This window comes from Amblyomma maculatum, chromosome 1 (genome assembly GCF_055883805.1).
Source record: "Amblyomma maculatum isolate TAMU_Amacu chromosome 1, ASM5588380v1, whole genome shotgun sequence".
NCBI lineage: Eukaryota > Metazoa > Arthropoda > Arachnida > Ixodida > Ixodidae > Amblyomma > Amblyomma maculatum.
In genome coordinates this window covers 104,538,679-104,564,449 of record NC_139344.1, presented here as the reverse complement: position 1 = coordinate 104,564,449, position 25,771 = coordinate 104,538,679, and the positions used below count along the sequence as shown (strand labels likewise).

Sequence of the window (25,771 nt, the reverse complement as noted above, 5' to 3'; positions counted from 1 at the left end):
CGCTAGGCTGCTTATGGAAGTAATCGCTCCAACGTATATACAGCTTTAGTCCAAATTAAAGTTCTAACAAGGCCAATTGCGCAGGCAGCAGAGCTTCAACAGATCCATGCGGTCGGATTCGTTTATAAGTCCTTTAAGGAAAAGTGCTCTACAGAAATACACTAAAAGTTGCAGAAACCACGCATACATTTCCTAATTTCGCCAATTATATTACCGGCATTATTAGATAGTGATTTCAGTTATGTAAATTTTGTTAGTCGTAATATAATCTGTATTATATTTGATATTTTAGTGATGTATTGAAGTATCGACAATACAGTATCGAGTATATGTACTGAAAATCGATTTCGGTTCTGTATCTTGTATCGGTATCGGAAATAAAATTTTCAAACCTATCGAGTATCGTATCAAAGATACTATTTTGAAGTATCTTGCCCTGCCCTGCTCTCAGGACAGCATCCACTGCAGCAAGAAGTGCGAATTTGCTAACCAAAATTACAGTAAGGATGCATTTTGTGATTGATGCTGTGAAAATTGCTAATATTTTCATAGAAAAACTAGGACAACAATGTCTGAGTGCACCAACCAAGCATTTGAAAAGGAGCAAACAAATGGTTTCATGCACTGGCGATAGTTTACAGTTTGTGGCGCTGCCTTAGTGGGGCAATGATTTTATATTTTTTGAAAATTGCAAATGGTAGGCCACACTTCAGGTACGGTAGCAGAAGAAAATGTGCCGCTTTTTACTCAGTCTGACCGAGAACATGCCATACTTAGTAGGCCACATTTTGTCCCATTCTGTACTGGTCAAAATGCCTCAAGCATGCGAGCTCCACTGTGTGCAGCATTCAAGAGCATTTGAGAGGCACAATCACTGACCAGCTGGAAGTCAGGCAGGTCAAGGCACACAGGCTGTTCAATTGCAGACACCAAAATCCAACCCGGATGTATTCGGCCATGCGTAATGGCCGGCTTGTGCGCCGTCGTTTCGTGCAGTGCCTTCAAAGCACTGAGCACCTGGCGAAGGATGAGACGGGGCACAGGGCGGTCCTGTTTTGCCAGGGGCGTTCCCGTAAAAGGTACAAGCAGATAGGCATGGCGCTGATCCTGCAAGTGAGATCCCAACATTTTGAAATTTTTAAATGGCATTCACTTTCTACAGAGACAAACTATTAAGAATGTTTTGTCAAACGAACACAGCAGCTCCTATCACTGCAGATGCCACACAAAGGGGGAAAAGCAATTACAGGTTCTTGACAAAGCTCCAGGAAAATAATTTCCCATGTATAGTCAACAGAAGGAGCTTTCAAGATTTGTGCATCATCATCATCATCAGCCTGACTATACCCACTGCAGGGCGAAGGCCTCTCCCATATGTCTCCAATTAACCCGGTTCTGTGCTAGCTGCATCCATTTGACCCCTGCAATCTTTTTAACTTCATCTGCCCACCTAACTTTTTGCTGCCTTATGCTACGCTTTCCATCCTTTATAATCCAGTTTGTTACCCTAAGCAACCATCTGTTATCCTCTCTTTGCACTACATGTCCTGCCCATGCCCATTTCTTCTTCCTAATTTTCTATCTATTAATGTTACCCCTACCATTTTTCGTTCCTTAGCCTTCTCCGTTGTACTCAATGCAGAGCCCTCTTGGTTAGCCTCCACATTTCAGCCCCATAGGTGAGTACAGGTAAGATGCAACTGTTGTATACTTTCCTCTTGAGTGATAACAGTGAGCTGCTAGTCATAATCTGCGAGTGCTTGCCAAATGTGCTCCATACCAATCTTATTCTCCTTGTTATTTCCCTTTCATGGTCCGGATCTGTGGTTACTACCTGTCCTAAATAGACATATTCGCCCACTACTTCCAGTGCTTCGCTACCTAACGTAAACTGCTATTCCTTCTCGAGGCTGTTGAAGATTACCATAGTTTTCTGCATATTAATTTTCAAGCCTACCTTTCTACTTTTTCTGCCTGATCATCAATCATTCTTTGCAGTTCATCCCCAGAGTTACTTAGCAAGGCAACGTCATCAGCAAATTGCAGATTACTGAGGTATTCTTCATCTACCCTCAACCCTAAGTGCTCCTATTCCAAGTCTCTGAATACTTCCGCCAAGCAAGCGGTGAATAGTACTGGGGAAATCGTGTCTGCTTGCCTAACACCTTTCTTTATAGGAATTTTGTAACTTTTTTATGCAGAAATATGGTTGCTGTGCAGCCAGTATATATACCTTCCATATAATTTTCGTATAATTCAAGTGAAAATTGCTCTCCTGCATTGCCTAGATGCAAAGGGGCGAAGCATCAAAGAAAGCCAATGACCCAATATACAAGATGCCTGTTCCTGCAAAAACATGACTTCACGAGGAGAAACGCGGTGGCCTCTTTGCAGCGCCTTAGGGACATAGGGGTGAAACATTTGATATAACTTTTCGCTTGCATACAAGCAGGCCGGTCTGGGGTACAAACACAAGGGAAAACGTGGCCAGTGTAAGCCTTCTCCACAAGTCAATGATGAACGGGGGCAAAGCATCCGGAAACACCCAAGGAAGTGATCCCAACTCGTCAGTGTCTTCTATGAACCGAATTTGTTACTAAATCTCTTCACCGCTGAGGAGAACGCAAATATGAACTGAATTCTGTGAGAGCCAAAAAAAAAAAAGAGCAGTGCATACTTGATGTCTATAAATGCTAATCTACACTTTTATGCAGTGAAAGTGCTAATATTAAATGCCTTTGTCCCTCATTCAGAAGTTAAATATTTCAAAATCAGGAAGTTCGGATCATGCGTTTTTCCTCACATTCAAAACACACACGCACGCACAGGCACGCGCACACACACACATCGAGGTTTTGCTACCAAAGAAATTCAGTGCCAATGGTCGAAGGCCCCCATTATGTGCCCCCGTACCTCAAAGACTTAAAATATACCCTAGCACGTTATATTTATCTAAATTGTTTTAAATAAAGATGTCAGACACGAAGCAAAGAGCTGCAATATAATTTTCATTCTGCAGATGCACCTACAGAAGAAGAAAGAAACAATATGACGGAAGAGTTATGCACTCACCTTGGATTGAAAAGCTGCTCTTATGGGCACAAGATTAGGACTCGAGGCAAGGTTGTAATCATTTGCTTTCATCAGCAGCCTATGTAGGTCCTCTGCTTCATCTAAAGCATATTCCTGCAAGCACATAACACCACAGTCCCCAGTAAGATTATGGTACAGATTACTTCCCGTAAACACAATGTAACCTCAAGGAAGTGGTATGAACTGAATGCTTTAAGCCTCAGGATTGAAACAAAATATCACATTTAAAACATGAAGTATAGTAAATGCTGTGCAAAATAATGGCAGGCAGCTAGCAAGCTGCATTTCTAAGGCATGGTCTAACACTGCCAAGACACTTTTCATGGGCAAACTACGGTAAGATATGAATATCGCTCATGTTTACAGCAGCATTTTCAGGCTGCGACCTGGAGACTACAAGGCAGCTATCAAATGTAGGAACAATATTCTGATCGCAGTGCTTGTCCTGCAGGTAGTGTAAGAGTTCCATTAACTTATGCGTGAAAACTTCCTAACTTTCACACAAACTGAGAGCCTTTTGGACACTGAGCCAAACTTGCGACTCTGGTAGTGCTAGTTAACACTGAAACTCTTCAACTCAGCATGTGAAAGGCTTCTTTTCTAATTTATTTTACCTACAAGAGCAGCATATGAAGCATATGAAATGCCATCTTGGCAGCTGCTAATTTAACGCATTTTTAGCTGAAACTATTACCTAAGGAAATTCAAGAACCAGTGATTGACAGTGTATTTCTTTCAGGATAGGCACATCATGTGTATCAACAAGGCTTATGAAGGTTTGGTTTGGCTTATAGGCTTTAATGTCACAGAGCGACCCAGGTTACGAGAGACGCCGTAAGCGGAGGCTTCCGTAAATTTTGGCCACTTGGGGTTCTTTAATATGATCTGACATCCCACAGCGCACAGCACATCCCCACAGCCTTTCGCCTCCATCGAAAAGTGCTTATGAAGGAAACACCTGTTTAGGGAGTCCATTGCACATGGGGGGAGGAAAATACTGAAAATGCATATGACGGAACATACTACAATGGTCATATCTTGGTCTGCTAGAACTGTCTTCAGTACAGATCCAGACTTTTGAGTGGAGAATGTCGACAGATCCCAGTATGGCTTCAGCAGCGCATTGTACTTCTGAAATGGAACACCAATGGGCCAAAATAATGTTATTAGGAAATGAGAAAACTATGCGTCATTTATATAACACTGCAGAAAAAAAGTAACTTGAGGACATTAGCATCATACTCATCACATGACATATTTAGTTTTGTTTTCAATGAATGATCTGATCGAATGCAGCTATTGAGCAGTGTACAATTTCTTTGTGCTTGAGGAACGTGTCAGACATGTGCAGAGTGCTTCACATAAGACTGTTATTCAAAAATATGTTTTTGTTGAAAGACCACGGTTTTCGCTAAAGTATTGCAGCTGGTTGTGGCCACCAGAAACGTGCAGACAATTTGATTACAGCAAAAGTAAAATTGTGCAAACTTGTTGGCAGGATAGTAGGTCTACTTTAAATTTAAAAGTGACAAAACCACATGCACACACACAATTCAGAAAAACAGGATAGAGCACCTCTTTCTTTCTTTCCTTCTCTTGCACCTTCTTCTTTTTCTGCTCTTGTGCGTGCACGGGTGGTTTTGGCACCTTTAAATTTAAAATAATGAGCTACCAACTAGCTCAACAAGTTCTAGTAGGTATACAATGGGAACAGTGCAAGAACAAAAAGTTTTCGTTTTAGCGAAACAAGTGAAGAAATATGCATAACAAGGTAGGGGAGGAGGAGCTGTCAAAAATTTCACGCTCGCTATAGCTACAAAGAAAAGTATTTGGGTCATTTTCATACACCAAACTAAAACCTGGACGCCTTTGCTCCGCTTTGCTAATGGGTTTTGGCTTGGTACATGAAAATGGTTCATATGAATTTTTTTGCTCTGCTCTTATAAGTATGGCATGTTCAAAACTTGGTAATAAAGCACACGCAAGTTTCAAATTTTTCCTAGCAAATCATACTGTAGCAAGGCAAAAGTTCCTTCTAACCATTTCAGGACAACCACATGGACCATGAATCATATATGAACGATGGTATTGTTTGAACATGTAACCCTGTCAAGGCAAATAGCACGATAACTGTAGTTTCCGTTTCCATTTGGTTCAGCTTTTTCTTTTTTTTTTCGGTAGGCAGTGACAGTAAAGGTCTCTTCGATTTGGCTGCACCAGCTGCACTAGTTCAAGTAGTGCAGCACCGCCGTCCTCGTTTTGCTGGTGCCGCGTGCGCCGTCTGCACTTCTCTCCTCGTCAAGGTGCAGGGCTAGTTCTGCACGAGTTCTTGCCCATCCTGCACTTGCTCCAGAGGAGATGCAGAAAAAAGTGCAGCATGGCGTACGCGCCACACGGCCAAGAGCAGACACTGCGCATCGTTCTGCAGAGCTTTGTAAGTCCGTCTCCTTCAGAACCCGGACGGTTCACCGCTAACGGATCCGCGAATGGTTGCGTATACAGGGTAGTTGCGCTGCATTCCCGCGATACGGCACCTTCGTGCGTGTTGTCCTATTTAGTATATGGATGTGTTCAGATAAGAACGAAAATTGAGGTCCAATGACCATTTTTTGTTTTCAATTAAATTTTTATATGTGGTAGGCAAATGTTTCGACACAAAGGAATGGACCTTAGTTTTGCAAGATATGCAGCAGATTTCTTGGAAAAAAATCGTATATCACTAAAGGTGAAAAATGCCATTTTTGCCATTTCAAAAACCTGCAAGTTTGAGGCCCGGTTGCATACACACTAAACACCTCTCGTTCATTATTTTGTAATCAATAAATTTACATAACTTTTACTAAAAAAAACGATAAAAAGAAAGCATTTTACTGCAATATGTGTTTTATTAAAAAGTCGCGAACTTTGATTCAGGAGCAGCATGCTGCACAAAAGTTAATTTTTAGCCCTTTATTCTGGCATCATGCTCCTAAATTTTTCCACTGAAACTTTTTGCCTGCAACATGGAGGTTATATTCTCTATTTCAAGCAAAAAGTGCAGTTGTAAGACTGTAAAATTTTTCCATAGCGCTTCAAAATTTGCTAAGGTTCAAAAACTGCAAAAAACGAGCAAATTTGATTTGAATTAATAAAAAAAAAGACCATCTTCAATTTTTTTTTTAGATTTGTCAGAATAATCCCACATGTCTCGTAATTATACAGAGCTGAAAATGTGTTGTATTATACTGTTTGAAATTATAAAAATAAATACAAATTTAAGTTATTGTTTTCATTCATTGGAATTTCTTAAAATTTGCTCATGGAAAGTGTCTTCTACAAAACTTCGACCTAGAAAAGGCTAGGTATATTTTTACATATTCAGCGGTGCAGTTGTCTAGTGCGTAAGTGCAAATTCTTTGTGTTTTTAGCCATCATATAAGACAAAAACTCGTATTTGTTTTGAAAACTTCCATGACACTGGGGCATGTTTGACCCGCAGCATACTTTAGCTCGCAATTTTAGAGCTCGGACATTTAGAGGTAGTCTAAATATGTATTCAAGACACGTGTTGCTGCTCTCAAGGTATCTTTAACGAGATGCCGCTGCTATCGACTGCAGCCGCTCCGTAGGCGTATAACCCCCGGCACGATCCCGGCTGTGATGGCACCCCTTTTGACGCGCCGCGTGGAGAGGTAAGCTCGATCCCATCGTTCTCAGTCGCAAACTACCTCTTTTCCGAACGCTTAACACAGGATGGCCAATAAATGGATTCCTCCCAACTATGTTCGATGTGTACAAGCAAAAGCTATACACGAAAAGAAGCGTGGCTCCGAGAAATGGAACATTGTTTTGCATTTCGATTTTGCCGAGAACTGGACAGTTGTGCTTCCCGACACAGTACAAGTGCACCATTGGAAAAAACAGCAGGTTATCGTTTTTACATGTGTTGCCGCGTCAAGAAAATCTACATGGAACTATGCTGTTATTTCCGACGACATGTCTCATGATTCAGCTCATGCATGCTTGGCTCTGGCGAAGATCAAAGCCCACCTCGAGGACAATGCACCAGTCTACACCAAGGTAACCTACGTAAGCGATGTAGCTCCTGCTCACTTCAAGAATAAATTTTAGTTTCATGAGCTACAACACAGTGAATGCCTAGAAATAAAATGGATGTTTTTAGCCACTGGGCATGGCAAGAATGCTTGAGACGGCGTCGATGGATTAGTTCAACATCGATCAACACACCAGAACTTGAGAAAGCCTGCGAATGAGGCCATACAAACGGCAAGCAGCTTCATAGACGCACTTCAAGGAACGCTTCTAGAGCTTGCACAGAGTGAGCTCGCAGATTTCCGTGAAAAGGCAGAATGGAAAGTAGCAAGGAAAGTGCCTGGAGTCCAGACGCTTCACATGTGGAAGTATGTGCAGTCGACTGAAGGCAACACTTTTTACGTGGCCCCGCCAGCAGATGCAGATTGGAAGAGACTGTGATCTGGTTTGTGGTTCTGCGCTAGACAATATGTGATGCAAATACCGGTGTCAATGACTGCTATTTTTTTTTTTTGTCTTACAGGATTTTCCTGAATTGGAATTTAGACACAAAGTGGCATCATATCTGTAACTTGCCTCGCCAGTTAAACCTTTTTTGAATTTTGAAAATAAAATGTTCCCCTTCAGAAGAAAGAAATTTTCTACTGTGGCAGTGCCCTGCAGAACCACAGAACCCTGAGTTATATAAGGTGTACAGGGAATGCCACTGTTAATAAAAAAAGGGCTTGTAGAAAAACAGACGACTTTTGCAGTAGAATGATGCCACAAAACGTCACCTTACTCCTTCAATGTCAAGTTGGGGGCATGGGAGCTCTGTGAGTGAACCCAGCAACATAGCTGCTGGGTTCACTCTAACAATTATTTTTTCAGCATAAGGGTGGAAAAGGTAGGTACTGATCTTTATTGCAAATGGAGGAGATAGACGCTTGCTAGAGGTAGAGGATTGCTTCCAGTTCCGTCGCCGCACACACGGCCATATGAGTGAGCCGTCAATGACAGCGCCGAAGATATCAGATTTCGCTAACCCGCGCCGCTATCGTGGGTATCACTTGTAGCCATAGTAGCTATCTCAGAAATGGCCATCTTGTATGCGCGAAGCAGACAGGAAGCTGGAGAGGTCGTGCATCGGTTAGAGTGAATAGCAATCAAAAATGCTATATTTAACACTTTTGGCGAGATCCCCCAAGATTCCTGTTATATATTGTTACAGCGCGCCGAGGAGCACTGCGCCAGAAAAAGAAGAGGCGCGGGACGAGCGCACGGCGCTAGCGCGAGGGTTAGAGAACAAAAGAAGAGCGCCGGGGCAAGTGGTGTTTGCCTAGTGTCCTCCGTTCTTCTGTGTCTATCTCTAGGCGGGCACAGCGTCCCACAACATTTTGGTGTCAGAAGAGGGATCATGCCGCTCACCCGCTCCCAAAGTCAAGGACCCGACGTGCCAGACGACAGGACTCTGCCACCAGGCGATGGCGGCGACGACACAGCGGCTGGCGCAGCTAGACCTAGACGCTCGGAGGGGCTCGGTCCTTCGCAGCAGCTGGATGGCGGTATTGAGCGCCTCCTGGATATAGTTACTCAGCGGATGAACGCATGGGAGGCCTGTCTGACTGCCCAGGCTGTGGAGATGGAAGCTCTCCGGCGCGACTTCCGTCACCTTGTGCCAGCCGAGCCGAACACAGGCTACGAGTCTTTAGGCGTCACCGCCACCGCTGCCTCCAGCCCTGCCGTCGCTGGGCCTGCTGTCATAGCTGCCAATAACGTGCTCGGCGCGGGTACATCATTGGACGTAGTGGAATTACCCACGTTTGACGGCACAATCTCGTGGGATACTTACCGCATCCAACTGGAAGGTATTGTGATGGCGAGAGGCTGGGACGAGCAAATGAAGGCATGGATGCTCATCTCCAAACTGAGAGGCCGCGCAACTGAGCTGCTGCAGAACGTGTCGCCCGACCAGCTGGGCTCTTACACCGTCCTGATGAGCCTCCTGTCCGACCACTATAGTGCTTTAGGTCAACCCAGTGCGCAGTACCACCGCCTGCGAGCCCGCTGTCAAGAGCCCAGGGAGACATACCAGGACCTCGCCGCCGCCATTGAGCGCCTGGTTCTGCAGTCGCTGCCAGAGGCACCTCAGAACGTCGTGGCCCTGGTCGGCACCGAGGCGTTTGTCGACGCCATCCGACTCCCTGAGGTGCAACGCTTGGTCCGTTTTGGTCGTCCTGAGTCCGTCCGCGCCACCATGGCGCTCGCCATTGAGGCGGAATTGAGTTTGTTGGCCACACGGGGGTCGCCACCGTCTGCCGCGCGCACCGTCTCGGTGCAGGCTCCTCGATTGGCAGCCCCTACAGTGGCCTCTAACCGACGCGGGCGTAACGACACCCGCACGACCTGCTTCCGCTGCGGCCTGAGGGGGCACTACGCGAGGGACTGTGCTAGCCTTCCGACGTCGGAAAACGATTTGGCGGAACTCAGGGGGCACTGTTCCGCCGAATAAAGTTCGTCCCCACACTCCTTCGTTCTCCTTGTCCCCTCCTTTCGTCGGCTTCGATAACAACTGAAGCTCCCTACGTACTTGTCGACGTCGCTCTGCTTGACCGGCATGTAGAGGCCTTGGTCGACACCGGAGCGGCTGTCAATGTGCTGGACAAATTTCTTTGTTATTGTTAACGAACCTCACCGGCTTCTTCCAGCCGCCAAAACCCAGCTCTTAGCTTTTAATGGCGCCCCGGTGGAGCAAGTCGGACGTGTCATCGTCAATCTGACAGCGCTCGGAAAGACCCTCTCCACCGAGTCTGTTGTAGCAGACAGCCCTATTTGGCCGGTGGTCCTCGGGTGCGGGTGGTGCCAGCAAGCCGGAGTCGTCCTTAATTTTACCACAACAGAACCACGGGTGAGCTGAACTCTGCGTGGGCCGGGTTGGCTTAGCCGGATTTCCAGTCTCGGTGTCGCCCTGTGGCAGTCCCTGGTGTCGGCGACCAAGCGTGCCTCAGAATCTGTGCGTTACCTCGCAACGAAGTGGCCACGTCGAGTCAAGGCGATCGACGTCACTACCGTGACTGTAGCGTCCGCCGTGACTTTGCCACCGGGTGCGGCAACGTGGGTGTATGCCAAGCTTGACAGTCCGATCACAGCGGACGTGCTTTTCGAACCCATCCGGTGTTCAGCTCCAGCCCGTGAGATGACCTCCCCTCGAAGCCTTCTGCCTATGCTCAAAGGAGAGGCCCACATATTTATGCTTAACATCAGCCGCGCACCTCTCGTGCTGACTCCTGGCACTCAATTGGGTACAGCCTCAATCCTGAACTCCGGATCACCGGTGCGTCTCTGCAACCTGAAGCACCGCCTCAGCACCCTCCAGCGCCGGCGGTCCTACCATGGGAAACATTTAACTTTGGCCCCACCCTCACCGACGCGGAGCTTGCCTCTCTCAAGGCCTTGCTGCTCGAGCATCGCAGTTGCTTTGCTCTAAGCGCCGGTGAACTCAGGTGCACTTCCTGGGCCCAACACCGGATCAATACCGAAAACCGCGGGACAATTCATCACCAACCTCGCCGTGTAGCGCCAGCCGAACGGAGAGTCATCTAGCAGCACGTATGCGACATGCTTGACCAGGGAATCATTGCCCCGTCTTGTAGCCCTTGGTCCTCCTTTGTAGTCCTTGTGCGCAAGAAGGATGGAACACTCCGCTTCTGCGTTGATTATCGCAAGTTAAATGCTATTACTCACCTCGACGTGTACCCTCTTCCCCGCCTCGACGATGCACTTGATCGCCTGAAGGGGGTTACTGGCAGGTGCCTGCTCACCCCGATGATGCGGAAAAGATGGCTTTCGTGACTCCCGACGGCCTTTACCAACTCAACCGTATGCCCTTCGGTCTCTCGAATGCTCCAGCTACCTTTCAGCGCCTCATGGACCGCGTCTTAGGCAATATGAAGTGGACTATGGCGTTGGTCTATCTGGACGACGTAATTGTCTACGCGGCTACGTTTGAAGAACACCAAACGCGACTCAAACTCGTCCTCGAAGCCCTTACCTCTGCTGGGCTTCGCTTAAAACCAAAGAATTGTTTCTTTGGTTTTGCAGAGGTGACGTACTTGGATAACGTTGTGAGCCGGCATGGCATCCGTCCCGACCCTGAAAAACTAAAAGCGCTTACGGCTTACGAAGCTCCCAGCACTGCCAAGGAGCTCAAAAGTTTCCTTGGATTTGCTTCGTATTTCCGTCGTTTCATTCCGGACTTAGCCAAGCGAAGCGCTCCGTTGACCGCCCTGCTGAAGAAGAATGCAGCGTGGAGTTGGACGCCGGTCCAACAGCTCACGTTCCTTGATGTAAAGCACGCCCTCTTCAAGCCTCCCACATTGGCCCACTACGACGAATCGGCCCCCTTCGTCCTCCACACGGATGCCAGCCAAGATGGGCTCGGCGCTGTCCTTCTGCAGGAAGACGAGTCTGGTGACCACAAAGTTCTAGCTTATGCCAGCCGCCAGCATTCCTACGAAGAGCACCGCCGCCACTCTTTGGAACTCTAGTACCTTGCCGTTGTCTGAGCCGTCGAGACGTTCCGTCCCTACCGGTACGGCCGTCATTTTACCATAGTCACGGACAATAGTGCTCTCACTTGACTGCAGTCTGCCAAACACTTAAATGCCAAGATTGCACGCTGGTCACTGCAACTTCAAGAGTACGATTTCACCATAGTGCATTGGCGCGGTTCTGCCCATCAAGATGCCGATTTCCTTTCTCGCCACCCTTGTCCCGTGACGGCTTTGACGGATTTGACGACTGCACAAATGCAAGATCCCGACATTGCGGCCATAGTCCAATCCCTTGGCACCGCCGCCGGCGCCGGCCTCCGTAAACTGCGCCGGGTCTATCGAATTAAAGATAATCTCTTGTGTCATTGATGCGGCTCCGTGGTCAACCACCCGTGTGGTTGCCAGTGGTGCCAGCGACACTGCGGTCGCAAGTCTTGCGCGGCCTACACGATGCTCCCACAGCTGGTCACCTTGGTCGCGGCAAGACCTACGCACGAGTGTCGGAGTGCTTTTGGTGGCCTAATATGTCCAGAGACGTCAAGGAACAACACATTGCGCCCTGCCAGACGTGCCAATACCGGAAACCGTCCACTCCCCCCCCCCCCCCCCCCCGGTGGAAAGATGTTACGGCGCGCGCCAAGGAGCGCTGCACTGCGCCAGAAAAAGAAGAGGCGCGGGACAAGCGCGCGGCGCCAGCATGAGGGTTAGAGAACAAAAGAAGAGCGCCGGGGCAAGTGGTGTTCGCCTGGTGTCCTCCGTTCTGAGTCTATCTCTAGGTGGGCACAGCGTCCCACAACAATATGCAGATTCAAAAAAAATTTTAAAAGTGCAGTTATTCTCTATCAATAAATAATCTATTGCATAGCATAGCACCATATACAATGTAGAACTTACACAGTGCGCAGTTCTTAAGAAATTATGCCAAAAAGTAAATTTACTCCAATTTTAACACACTGTAATCGCAAAAAATAATCCAGGGGGTTGATGAGCATTTTGTAAACCGTGCGAAAGGAAATCTGCTTGCATTTTCATCGCGCCGAATTTATTTACCTTTTTGCAGTTAAGCTTTCCAAGGGTAATATTACAAAATCCCCAGGAGTTCAATATCATGAGCTTGAGTTTGCATTTATTTTTATAATTTAAAACAATATAATGCGACACTTTTTCAGCGTGTTATAATTACAAGACACGAGATTATTCTGATAAATTAGAAAAAAAGTAAAATGATGTCTTTTTTTTTTATTCAAATCAAATTTGCTCGCTTTTTGACGTTTTTGAACCTCAGCAGATTTTGAAGTGGCGTGGAAAAAATTTTTACAGTCTTATAACTGCACTTTTTGCTTGAAAAAGAGAATATACCTTCATATTGCAGGCAAAAAGTCTCAGCGAAAAAATTTAAAAACATCGTGCCAGAATTAGGGCTGAAAATTGACTTTTGTGCAGCGCGCTGCTCCTGAAACAAAGTTCGTGATTTTTTAATAAAACACATATTGCAGCAAAACGCTTTCTTTTTAGTGTTTTTATTAGTAAAAGTTACGTACATTTATTCATTAGAAAATAATTAATGGGAAACGTTTAGCATGTATGCAACCGGGCCCCAAATTTGCAACTTTTTTAAATGGAAAAAAAAAAGCCGTTTTTCATCTCTAGTGATATACAATTTTTTTTCTCCGAGAAAACTACTGCATATCTTGCAAAACTAAGGTTCATTTCTTTGTGTCGAGACATTTTCCCACCACATATAAAAATTCCCCCTTCATGGATCACTGCCTTGTCGTGGCGGAGGGGCTTGCGAAACTCGATGAAGTCGTGAGCTCTGCTGTGTAGGGCCACCCAAGATAGACAGGTCACGGCAGAGAGTTCTGACAAAATGTGATTCACTGGAGAAGGTAATGGCAACCCACTCCAGTATTTCCTGCCAAGAAAACCCTATGGCCAGTCACAATACCATTATCGATATGGCGCCGGAAGATGAGCCCCCCAGGTTGGAAGGCGTCCCACATGTTACTGGGGATGAACAAAGGGCGATTCCTAGTAGCTCCAGGACGAATGAAGCGGCTGGGCTAAAGCCAAAAGGACGCTCAGTTGTGGATGTGTCGGGAAGCGACCGGAAAGTCCGATGTTGCAAGGAGATATATCACATAGCAACATGGAATGTAAGATCTATGGCGCAAGGTAAACAGGATATCGTCAAGCGAGAAATGGACAGATTGAACATTGATATCTTGGGTATCAGCGAGCTCAAGTGGACCGGAATGGGAGAATTTAACTCCGGCGACCATTATGTCTTTTATTGTGGGCACGAATCCAAGAGAAGGAATGGGGTCGCTCTCATAGTAAACAGAAGAATGGGCAAAACAGTGCTAGGGTACAACCCCAAAAACGACCGAATGCTTTCACTTCGGATCCAAGGTCACCCTTTCAACATAACAGTTATCCAAGTCTATGCACCGACCACTGCTGCTGAAGAAGCTGACGTTGAGAGATTTTATGCGGACCTACAATGCCTTTTAGACCGCACCCCATCATCAGACGTCGTTTTTCTCATAGGAGACTGGAATGCTAAGGTCGGGAGTGAAGAAATATCCGGAATTACAGGCAAGTTCGGTCTTGGTGAGCCAAATGAAGCTGGGCAGAGGCTAGTAGAGTTCTGTCAAGAAAACAACCTGACCATAGCGAATACTCATTTTCAACATTATATCTGTCCATAGGGTCACGAAGAGTCGGACACGACTGAACGCCTGAACTGAACTGATAAAAATTTCATTGAGAACAAAAAATGGTCATGAGAACTCAATTTTCGTTCTTATCTGAACACACCCATATACATACAGGGTCTGTTCTGAAAGTAGTAGGGCTCATTTAAAGGTACAAACGATTAGAATTTTTCAAAGCAGCACCCTTCCGCATCTACGCACTGCTGCCAACGAGTTTTCCAGTTTTCGTACGCCTCCAGGAACGTCTGGATCGGAATGCTGTTTAGCTCCCTCGTCACGGCCTGTTGAACTTCCTCTACCGATCTGTGATGCTTCCCCTTGAGCTTCGATTTTGTTCTCGGGAATAGAAAAAAATCTGACGAGGTCAAGTCGGGGCTGTAGGGGGGGCTGAGGCAGCCTTGTCACCTTGTGCTGGGCAAGATACTCCACTGCCGGAACGCTGTGTGGCTCGGCGCGTTGTCATGGTGCAGCCGTCAATTGTTCGCGATGGCTGGGTAGACATGAACAATGCGTTTTGTTTTCGGTCTTTTGAGGACTTCCACATAAAAAACTGCATCAACTGTTTGTCCAGGTGGCACGAACTTTTTGTGGATGACTCCATGTTGATCAAAAAAGCAAATGGGCATGGTCTTTTGCTTGGGTTTGCTCATTCACACTTTCTTGGGGCGTGGGGAAGAAGGGGTGTGCCATTCTGAGCTCTGCCGCTTGCTCTCCGGGTCGTATTCAAACACCCATGTCTTGTCACAGGTTACTGCATTGTCCAAAAAATCGGGGTCCTCATTCACATGATGAAGATGATCCTGGCAGATTGCTTTCCGGTTGGCCTTTTGCTCCTCTGACAACACTCGCGGCACAAAATTCGTGCACACTTTCCTCATGGCTAAGTTTTCTGTCACAATCTCAAAAACTTGGGTTTGAGGAATGCTCAAGTTATCAGCAATCATTCTGATACTCATCTTACGATCACTGTTCAGTAAATTTTGCACCCATGACACATTTTCGTTGGTCTTGCTGGTCGAAGGGCATCCGGAGCGTTCGTCTTCTTCCACTCTTTCCCAATCTTCTCGGAACAGCTTGTGTCACTCAAAAACACCTGATCTACCCATGGCAGCATCACCGTATGCCCGGTTAATCATGTCGTGGGTCTCTCTGCCCGTTTTGCCAAGCTTTACACAAAATTTGACAGCGCATCGCTGATCCAGTAAACGCTTTACGATTCTCCGTGACGAGGCGTTTCGACAGGGGTTCACAGTACAAGCGACCTGCGCTCTTCAGCGGCCGAGAGCCAACTGCCGATTTTTCCAAGCATTCCCAATATCCGACTTCACCGATCCTGCGCACGCAGACCACCTTTTATCCGTCCGTTTGCCCAGAAAAAAACCAGTCCTACTACTTTCAGAACAGATCCTGTATATTTTTTTTAATCGTGTTGTGACCTAAGAAGACGGGTAGCTGCAAACAGAAATCAGTTGCGATCGATAGAGTTTCTGTCGTGCCAAGTGTGTGTGTGCCACACGATAGCATGCGCAGCAACTCTGCGACATCAAACGTGTCGCCCATGGAGTACATAGACGTTTGAGAGCACGCAATGAGGTACGTGCATCTTTTCAAAAACTAGTGCTTTTGAACAGGTTAAGCCCACGGAAACCAATCAAGCATCTCGTTAGGCAGTCTTACTTAAACTAATAGTCGTGGCAACTGCTTACAACGTTACTTCTCTCGTATCCAGGCGCATGAATGGCATCTTCGCAGACAGGCTGATATTACGCTCATGCAGTCGTGCACACACGTTGGTCAATTGGTCGCAGTCAACGTCAGTCTATTCACACTTACGACTTGCGAAGGGGGAACAACCGGCTGTCGCATGCGACCAGAGTAGCGCAGTGAAACCGCGATGTTCACATTGTGAATGCGACCAGCGGGTTGCTTTCCACGTCGTCACGTTGTGTCTACCTTGACTGTTCACCACATAGAGTAAAGCTAACTTACGTTCATGTCAGCTGAGCCGCTGCTTGGTTTAACGGTTTGCGACCAGGAGTCACGCGGCTGGAAAATCGAGCAGTGCTCGAATGGCCCGCGACTGTCACTTTTCGACCAATGCAACCATTTGTGGCAGTTGCTATTCGACCAAAACGGTCGCGTGACCTTCGCCAGTCACAAGTGTGAACGAGTCGTCGTCACTTTCCGATCGAGTGCAGTAAGCCTACGGCAGCTGGCTTCGAAATGGGACGTGATCATGCTACAGCACGTGATACATGAAATGTATACTGCGCACACGCGTCTGCTATAGGTTGCAGAGTTCTACACTTGCATACTTGTTTTGGCAGCTATCCCCGCAAGTCAGTGTCGGAACTGGCACGGCACGCTCACGTGACCGCCTGGCACCGCTGCAGCACTTTTCAGAACTAGTGCAGCCAGTGCAAGCCAAATCGAAGAGACCCTAAGCAGGTTCATGTTCATAGGATATGAATGGCATTGGTGCAGGCACAGGGTGTCTAGCAAACCCCTATTTTCAAAATCCCTGACTTTTCCAGGTTTTCCCTCATTATTTCAGTTCAAATTCCCCGATGAGTAAAGAGGCTAAAAAATGTAGCTACTGATGATGATGAAAAAAAAAAAACGCTATTTATTAATAACATACAACAATTTACAACAGTGAAAAGGCTGTCAGTGGTAATGGCCGTTAGAAGCGGCAAAAGTCTACTGAAAATTAAAAGTGCACTGATGGCAGCCTCAAAACATGTCCAAGGACACGCGAGCCGCCCACCCCGCAAACAGCCGAGCCAATCCAATCCAACATGGCTGTGCACACACGCTTGGCATTTTCAAGAGACCATAGCAGCACAGCTAGCCGTTCGCTTTCGTGCTGGCCGCTGCCAGCGCAGTTATTCCTGCTTTCTGTCGCATACTACTCTACGCAGCGCTTCCGAATATTTTATTGAGTACCCACCCCACGGGAGTATTGGTTCTTCTATTATGGCAGCTCAGCTATGCTCCAGCGTCAAAGTAATTTAGCGTGGCTATGCGCTGGCGAGACAGCACAAAAACAAAAAAAATCTGCCTGAATAACATACTTGATCTACTTCAGTGTAAAATGAAAATGCATTGCAGAATATATTGTGCGATTCTCCCTGACTTGGCGAAATTTGTGATGGTTTCCCTGACAGTTCACTAAGTTTTCCCGGTGCATAGAATTTCCCCAACAATTCCCGGTTTTCCCAGTTGCTAGACACTCGGAGGCGTTAAACATGTGACATATCACTATGATTGAAAAAAAAAAAAAAAAAAGAGAGAGCACAGTAGAAACAATTAGCAGATTGGTTTTACTGCCAATGGAGTGAAGTGGATGAGTAAGGATGCCAGCGGGTTTACACTGCACTCACCCGCTCATCTAGCCATCCCAGCGGTGTGCACCCAGCGAGCGAGCGCTGTTAAAGCATAACATGGTGGCCCCCAGTGAGAACGACACACATATTATTAATTACAAGGACTGGTAATGTCAAAAAATACATTAAAAATCTAAATGGTGTCCTCATTAGCAGTTTTATATAATAAAAGCAAGCACGATTCATATTCACTACAAAGTAACACCACTATTTACCAGTAAGTAGGAAAGCACAGCACTCGGCTCTACTACATTCAATTGGGCATTGTAGATGCTACGTTAAATGTCTTCATTTTCGCTATGCTCTGCTAGTGCTCCGCAGCGGGGCTCCCAACGCAGCAGAATGTAAAGCTATTCTTCTAAAAGCATCTAGTGTGCCCTTTGATGCTATGATTGTTTAAACTTAATGGTTAGTCATCTTGCATGCTCCCATGTGAATTTCGTATCACGCCGAGGCCTAGCAGCATCTTAACATGATCTGTCTATGCAATATACAATGGAACAGCAAGCAAAGAGGACGACTTTGCACTCTTCTCCTGACAGCTTAAACTCAATCTTCAGATAATTTGCGTCCATAATGTGGTTTCTCTACTGTCAGATTTATGAAAGTTGCTGCAGTGTTTGATCACTGCCGAAATTCAAATATTTTCTAATATCGATTTCTTGATTTAAACATGGCACTAATAATGAGCACATTTTATTTTAGTAGGAAATTTTTTAACATTTGCGCAGCTGTGACATTAACACAAAACTAACTAGGTGTTGACTCCTGCCTTACCATGAAGAAAAAACAAGTAAAACATGCATCTTTTTGCAAAGACGCAAGGAAGAGAATTTTAATCTACCTCAAACACTGACGTTGCTTTTTGTTTGGTTATGACATGACAGACATTATTATCAACAATAGAAGGTGAATTTGTGCAAGTTGTTAAATATGCACCTAAAATAAAAGCTCCTCAATTTGGTCCTCTGTTGTTGGGCTTAGACGTGATTGCATTTTCACAAAACTAAGACTTGCTGCACTTTGAAAGAAAGAAAGAAAGAAAGGGTAGAGGCAGAAGAAGAGAGAAATATGTACCTTAGCAAAAAATGAAGGACAGATTGAATAAAATGCAGTCAAATATACATGTCAACTACAAAATGCATTTAAGCAATTAGCTCATATAAAATTATTTTATTAGCCATTCTCCACTAGGTGGTTAAGTATGGAGTGCTGCTTTATCCCGGTTGTGCACGTAACCATGAAGCAGAGTGCAAATTTCTTAACCCTAAAAAAAAAGAAAAAAAAAAAAACCTGCTTTTCACATAGTCTTAATACAGCCCCACTGTTTTGCAACATAAGCTTAGTGCACAGTCCACAGCACTACACCTTTTTTTTTTCTTTAAAATAGAGTCTTAAAAATAGAAATGAAAAATGTTGCCTTTCTAGCCATGAACTGTTTTCATTCCGTTCTATGACCTGAATTTCAAGATCATTAAAAAGAGTTGCTCATTAGATGTGCCACCTAAATCTATCAACATTCCTAATAACCAAGCTGCATTCTGAAGTCCCTTTTGATGTGGGCTTGTGTGAGCTGTAGTCCAATGGGACATGGCCTCAAAAAATATTTTTGCAGTGAGTCTTCAAATTTTTAAAGACATGTTTTCCAGGCGTGTTGTACTGAGCACAGTGTTATCACCATTTTTTTGAACCAACATGCTTGCCCAGTTGCTATCACTAAAAGCACAGGTATTCTTGCTGAAATTAGCTCTTTACTGCTAGTTATAATGCATTTTGCAGCTGCTTTAGATACATCTTGCAACCAAGCATTTCCTTCAAACATTAGCTATGTGGCAGTCATCTATACGTAATAAACAAACCTTGCATGAGGCAAGGAAAAAAAAGAAGAGAGATAAGTATCAAAGTTCACCTGGTGAAGTGCCAAATCCAACTCTGGGTACAAAACTTCTAATTCTGGAAAGTGGCAACTGTGCACCTGACACAGCTCTTCCTGCAAAGCCAAGGAGAGCAGTCAAGTGACCATCGTGACATGCCATATTTAGTCGATTCTAAGCATCCTCTTTTTTTTTCACGTTCACTATACAGAAAGTGAGGGGGTGGGAGGGGGGTGCCTAGATAAAAACACAAAATATCCCCCCCCCCCCTTTACGTGGAAATATCATAACAGGACGGCCATGAGAAATAGAAAGTTAATAGGCAAACAAGCTTGCCAAAACATTATTTATATAAACAGTGCGAACACGAAGACAAAGGACAAGATACAAGAAAGCCACAGCACAAGAGCTGACTCACAACTAAGCCTAAGCCCGTCTTCGTGTTCGCGCTGTTCATATTAATAATGAATAAGTACCAACTCGCCCAACAAAGTATCTTGGTAAGCTTGCCAAAAACATCTTCTATAAACCGCTTCCACTTCAATCTGTGGTAGCCCTCTTCAAACTCATTTTAATTTCTGTTACGACTGTCAAACAGCTGACAGCAAAGAAGCAATGTGCGCCCGTAATGCCTGCACACCTGCTGATGAACAGAGTTACCAGGGCCACTTTTAGCGTTCTGTGCTGCCTGCTGTCATGTAGTGTCAGAAGGCAGCAACCCAAGAAGCCAGAGATCATGCCATGGACGTCATGCTACCTCAAGGCTCCAAAGGCTTCGGTTCGGTGACTGAATGAGCAAGCACACTGGCAGTCTTTTCTACATGATCTTCCTCATAAAAGGGTCGGTTTGGGGACGATTTTTAGAACAGCAGCAGCACAAAACAAATTAAGTGATCATAGCACTTCTAAAGTGTCCAGAGTGTGCATCCACTCCAACTGTTTTCACCTAATGGGAAACCCTTGTTTGGCCTGTGAGTGGAACGGGGAAGTCATGCTTTGTGACATTCCCTCAAAAGAAAGAGCTCATCCAAGAAAAAACCTTTCAGCCACTCGTACATTTACTTTTCCCACCCCAAATTCCTGTCCCCGTAACCAGACCACTCACAGTGACAAGTTTGAGGGGCGTTCCAGTGTAAAGATATGAGCAGAAAATGGATGCAACGACTGTAACTAGCCAGGCAACAATGAAGTATCATGGCTTCCACAACATCTCCCGACATTGTGGCTTTTGCCACACAAGCCATCACAATGCTCTGGCGGCTGGCAGTTGCATACAGCTGGTGTGCTTGCTCAAGTAGCGTCCCGAAGGAAATTTCACCGCCAGCGCCTGCAAGCAAGAACACTCTGGAGTTGCGAGGGTATGATATGATCCACTGTCCAGCATGTCAGTAGGGTGTCCAGATATTCAAAATTTCTAATATGAATTGAATATGTCCGTTATTTGATTCATATTCGAAAACTGGTATTCAGAATATTTTGGATATTTAAAAATTATCAAATACACCAAAACTTTTTGAATTCACCACCGTTTCACCCCACTGCACGCTTCACTATGATGCCTGACCATAAGGTCTGTGCAGTGAAGCATCCTCAATGTGTGCAAAGCGAAGCACTTGACGAAACCAGGGAAAAAGGCAATTCTCACTTCAGTTTCACCTCAAATACAGGCAACTGTCATGCAAGTGTTCAGGAGATAAAATTACTCTGATGCAAACGTTTTTCAGCAGTTTTTCAAACTCATTTATTTTTCATGCATTCAATTAATTTGAAATTGGTGCCTTCAAGGCCAAATTACAACAATTTACTGTGTTCAGCAGCGATATGACAGCTCCACCTGGTTCCATGCGAGTCCCTCAACAAAAAACGGTGTAAGGAATCCTATAAAAATTTATACTGAATTTTTTTCAGTAGGGTATACACTTCTCTAGTTTGTTTTCAAATACAATTTAAATTTGCAAATACCTATAAATTCTGAAAAAAAAAAAGAGAATGTTTCTGTCTTGTCTTTCACTGATCCAATATTTGATATTCAAATGCCTTTTTTTCCCTGTATATGCATTTGATTCGTATAAAAAAATTCCAATATCAGTACACCTCTAGTGTGCAATGATTCAATTGTCAACCTTATTTTTGTACAACCACTCCGGATTTCATGCTTTTTCGCAGATTTAATGCAACGCTGCAGATCAATGATCAGGAGACCCCATTAAATGAGAAAAACATGCACAAGGATTGCATTACCACCAAGTTGCCTTAGTAGGTCACTATGTATGGCCAAACCAATAAAATGACTTCACAGGTAATCAATCACAAGACGAGATATTTCACAGCAGCTTCTACAGACATACGCATCAGTAAAACAGTGCCAATTTAGAGTTTTCTGAAATATCACAAAATACTTGCCATGACCAGCTCCATGTCTAAGAAAGTAGCCTGAATCTTGCCACGTATAGAACTTATGTCAGCTGAAACTTCAGCTGCCATCTCCTCATCAGAATGCTGAAAATCATTATATAGAAGCAAAAAATCAGTAACAACTCAGCAACAACTTGAGTTTTTTTTTTAGCGAGGTGCATACACAAGTACTGAAAAACCAGTTTAATAGAAAATTTTTGGCTGACACTAGAATACAAACTTAGTAAAACGTGAAGCAGCAATTTTAGGAGCACTGATTATCATAGTACTATCTGCAGGAGTATGAAGCAGACAAATTCTCATTCTAGAAAAGGTTAGTCTTGAATTTAGAGTAGTTCAGTAAAAAGAAAAATATGGTCATTTCGATACAATATCTGGCCATTTAAAATGCATCTTCTGAACCTTTTTCAGAAACCTGCCTTTTGTGAGTGGGCAAAGTAATGCCTTCACATCAGCCTGAAATGAGGATAAAGGTGCCCCTGAAAATTCCTCCTTGCCTCTATCCCATCTCTTCCATACAGAAAAGCTGCATTCCATACCACACTGAACACAATCTAGCCTGTTTCTTGCACCATCATGTATACTCCATAAACTAACAACATGATATGGTGCACGCACCATGAGAATGTGACTACTTCAGAGGGGTGTGATGGACATGGCTCAGATCAGCACAAATAATGAGCCAACAAATTCACAGTGTGATAATGATACAAAAATGCACAGCAAACAAGAAGCATGGAGTAGCTGAATACCAGTGTACTAACCAAGCCAAGTGGCCCAATGCTTAGCGGGATCCACTACATGGAGTCAATTTGCAATAAGGAGAGTAAATACACAACTTTAAAAAAAAAAAAGTTAAGAAATGCCATTTGTAATGCCGAAATTGCAGCATATGAAGCAACTATGATGCCAACGCTAGAATATGCATGTACTCTATGGGACCCCCAACGCAGATTAAAAATTTGGGGGACGATTAAAGGGATACTAAAGACACCCAAATATGCTATCAAAAGTTGATAAACGGCATTTCGTGACATTGTCGCCGCATATCCGGCAGCAAAAAATCGAATTATTGCCGAGATATTGCGATAAGAAGTTGAGATTTTTTTTTTTTTTTGTTCCCGCCAGCCGAATTCGAACTGGTTTTCTCCTACTACGTAGTAATGTAGAATGACTCATACTATGATGCAAGACGGGACTCTGTGATTGCTGGCGCGCGGGGAGCGGAGAATGCTTTGCAGGTGCATGCCGAGCATGGAAAATCGAAGAAGGGAGCGCCGTGAGCTGGGAGAGAAGCCTAGTCATAAAAATTATAATGGGAAGTATCATGGGAATTTAGCAGTCACGTGACAAGGCAAGTGGTAGACGATAGCTGGTTTCAGTTGGGGTTTCGTACGCTCCGCTCTGGAGGAATGCCTTCGAAATGTGAGGCGCGTGCTGAGCACAGATGATAGATGGAACTTCAGACCTTTAGAAGGGCTGATGCCGTAGAAGCTGCCGCTGCCACAGTACACACGTGTATTTCGCAATGTGCGGGGATCGGTGCACAAAGCCAAGAATAAAAAAGACAAAGCGCTTCATCCAGTCTTTCGTGTTCTTGTGTTTCGCGCTTTGTCTTTCTTGTTCTTGCGCTTCACCTTAGTGCGCTGAGTCTCGCAAGCATGGAATCAAACCAACTAGCCCAGCAACAAAAACCCTCCTCATTTTTTTTCTTCCTCCATGGTGCCGAGTCATAATCTTCCTTCGATAAGAACTTAAGGTAGGCGCATCTGTTGCTCCGAGATTGTATTTCAGGCACCGCAGGTCCAAAACGAAACTATCCGAGCACTCACGAAGTGCCAGAGCCGGAACATAACCGAAACTGAATTGGGCGCCTGTGGCGCCGCCATGTAATTTTTATATTTGCCTTGCAACATTTACGCTGTCGTTTCGCCGTCATTTACGTGTGATAAAAGCGTGTTATCATGTTCGAGACAAAACCTACTACCGCATTCAAACGGGCAACATAATTTGCATTTGTCAGCCTCTGGGATCCCTTGCGCGTCACGTGATTTCTAGTTGCGAGTCTCTGCCATTTCGGCTGTGGCGGCGATACCTGTATTTCTGTTCTTCCTCTTTACTACCTTATAGCAGCTCTGTTTTCAGTAAGAGTTTTTTTTTTTTTTTTGTAATCAGGAACTGGCATTTTATCGATGCAAGCCCACTTCATTTTCCTCTTTAGTATCCCTTTAAGCTCCGTCTTTAAGGGTACTAGGCAGCAGCGCCAATGGTTCTTGTCTTCAGTTCCCTCTGAATCTGCGTTCAAGCATACACACTTTGCTACTAAGTTAAATCACTAATCGCTTAACTTGTGCCAATTACCTAAACACACTTCTCACCATACAGTCAAAAAGTAACACACTGTGTTTCAGACTAATGAGAGCCGACAGAAAGTCCTGCTTTAACCAAGCTGTATAACAGGCCTGCATGGCCTTGGGGGTTCGATTAACACACCTTATCCTCCGTAACTGAGCCACGTGGCCAGCCAAGTCACTTAGCAGCTACTACCAACCAGAGGCATTCCAGTGATTTTTGTTATTGGTGAATGACCTGCTCAACAGGCCGGTCTACAACTCTTGCCCGTTCGCACATACACACACAAGAATAAATAAATCTTAGTTTCTTCACGATAAAAACGTGAAGTTGGAACCAGGACTGTATTTGCACCTCCTGGATGAGTGTCGGCTCATAAAAATCATCTTCGTGCTATCCAGCCTTAAACATCAAAAACTGACACATTCAACTTTTCATGTCTCATTTGCACTATTGTTGAATGGAAGAGTCTTGATGCCCATACGTTCACAAGGTGCCAATCGGCTGAAAATTTCCAGGCTGGAAACAGTTCTATTGCAGTGTTTGTGAAATGTTCACTTCCCACGCCTGCGAAAGCTAAACAGCAGAAACAAAGTTTTTGCAGAAGCTGTACAGACTTGCTTTGCGCTTGGGTGAATGTCAGTGAGTAAATACTTCCTCATTACCGTTCACTGCTGTATAGACAAGCGTCGGCTCTGATGTCACGGAGACACGGCGGTGCTGGCAATTGACTTTCGTGGTGTAGGCAAAACCCCGAGCATCCTGCGGGCATAGGATGCCCGGAATTTCGGGGGATAGGAAAAAGCCGGGCATCTGCACAAATGTGTAGCACTTGCTGTGTTTTTGAGCATAACTCCCGACATTCCAGCAAGTTGTGGTGCAGTTGGTTGTGCTGCAAGGCACAAGATATAAGATGGCATCTATCATGGTCAGATCGAGGTAAAAGAAACCACCCCTCCATCGATGCATCGCCTTCGCATCTAGTGTTGCATGGAAACGACGAGCTTGGTTGCAGCTTGTAATCGAGAGTTTCAAGTCACTCGTTCATCCCCAGTCGTAGAAAGCGAGTAAACGTTGCCAGGATCTCGACAGTCACGCAGCGTTATTTTCTAGATCACCCGAATTTCCTTCCTAAAGGCCGTTCATAATCTGATGAACACCCAAAATATATCCACATACCAGACGCTCTGATTTAGCGGGATAAGTATGCTGTGTATAGTAAGCAGAGGTCCAAGTTCCCTCCCAAAAAAAATCCGCTAAGAGGAATGCAAAATAAACAGTATAATGCGACTAAAATCACGCCCTTTTGAGTAAAAACATGTCAAAGTATACATTAAATATCTCAGCATACTGAACATAATTTTCGTTTC

General features: G+C 45.0%; 1 protein-coding gene and 1 pseudogene across 1 annotated transcript in view; one reads left to right on the top strand and one right to left on the bottom strand.

Annotated features, from left to right (window-relative positions):
- Window positions 1-25,771, bottom strand: part of LOC146203401 (serine/threonine-protein kinase 31-like) — a 237,328-nt gene that overhangs the window by 35,798 nt on the left and 175,759 nt on the right. The window contains exons 17-21 of the mRNA XM_084588737.1: window positions 22,034-22,133; window positions 19,670-19,746; window positions 4,117-4,224; window positions 3,073-3,186; window positions 880-1,107 (exon numbers count right to left, since the gene is read on the bottom strand). Coding sequence (XP_084444863.1) covers window positions 880-1,107; window positions 3,073-3,186; window positions 4,117-4,224; window positions 19,670-19,746; window positions 22,034-22,133 — 627 coding nt within the window. The remainder of the gene's footprint in view (window positions 1-879; window positions 1,108-3,072; window positions 3,187-4,116; window positions 4,225-19,669; window positions 19,747-22,033; window positions 22,134-25,771) is intronic.
- On the top strand, window positions 6,826-7,566 carry LOC146203404 (uncharacterized; annotated as a pseudogene).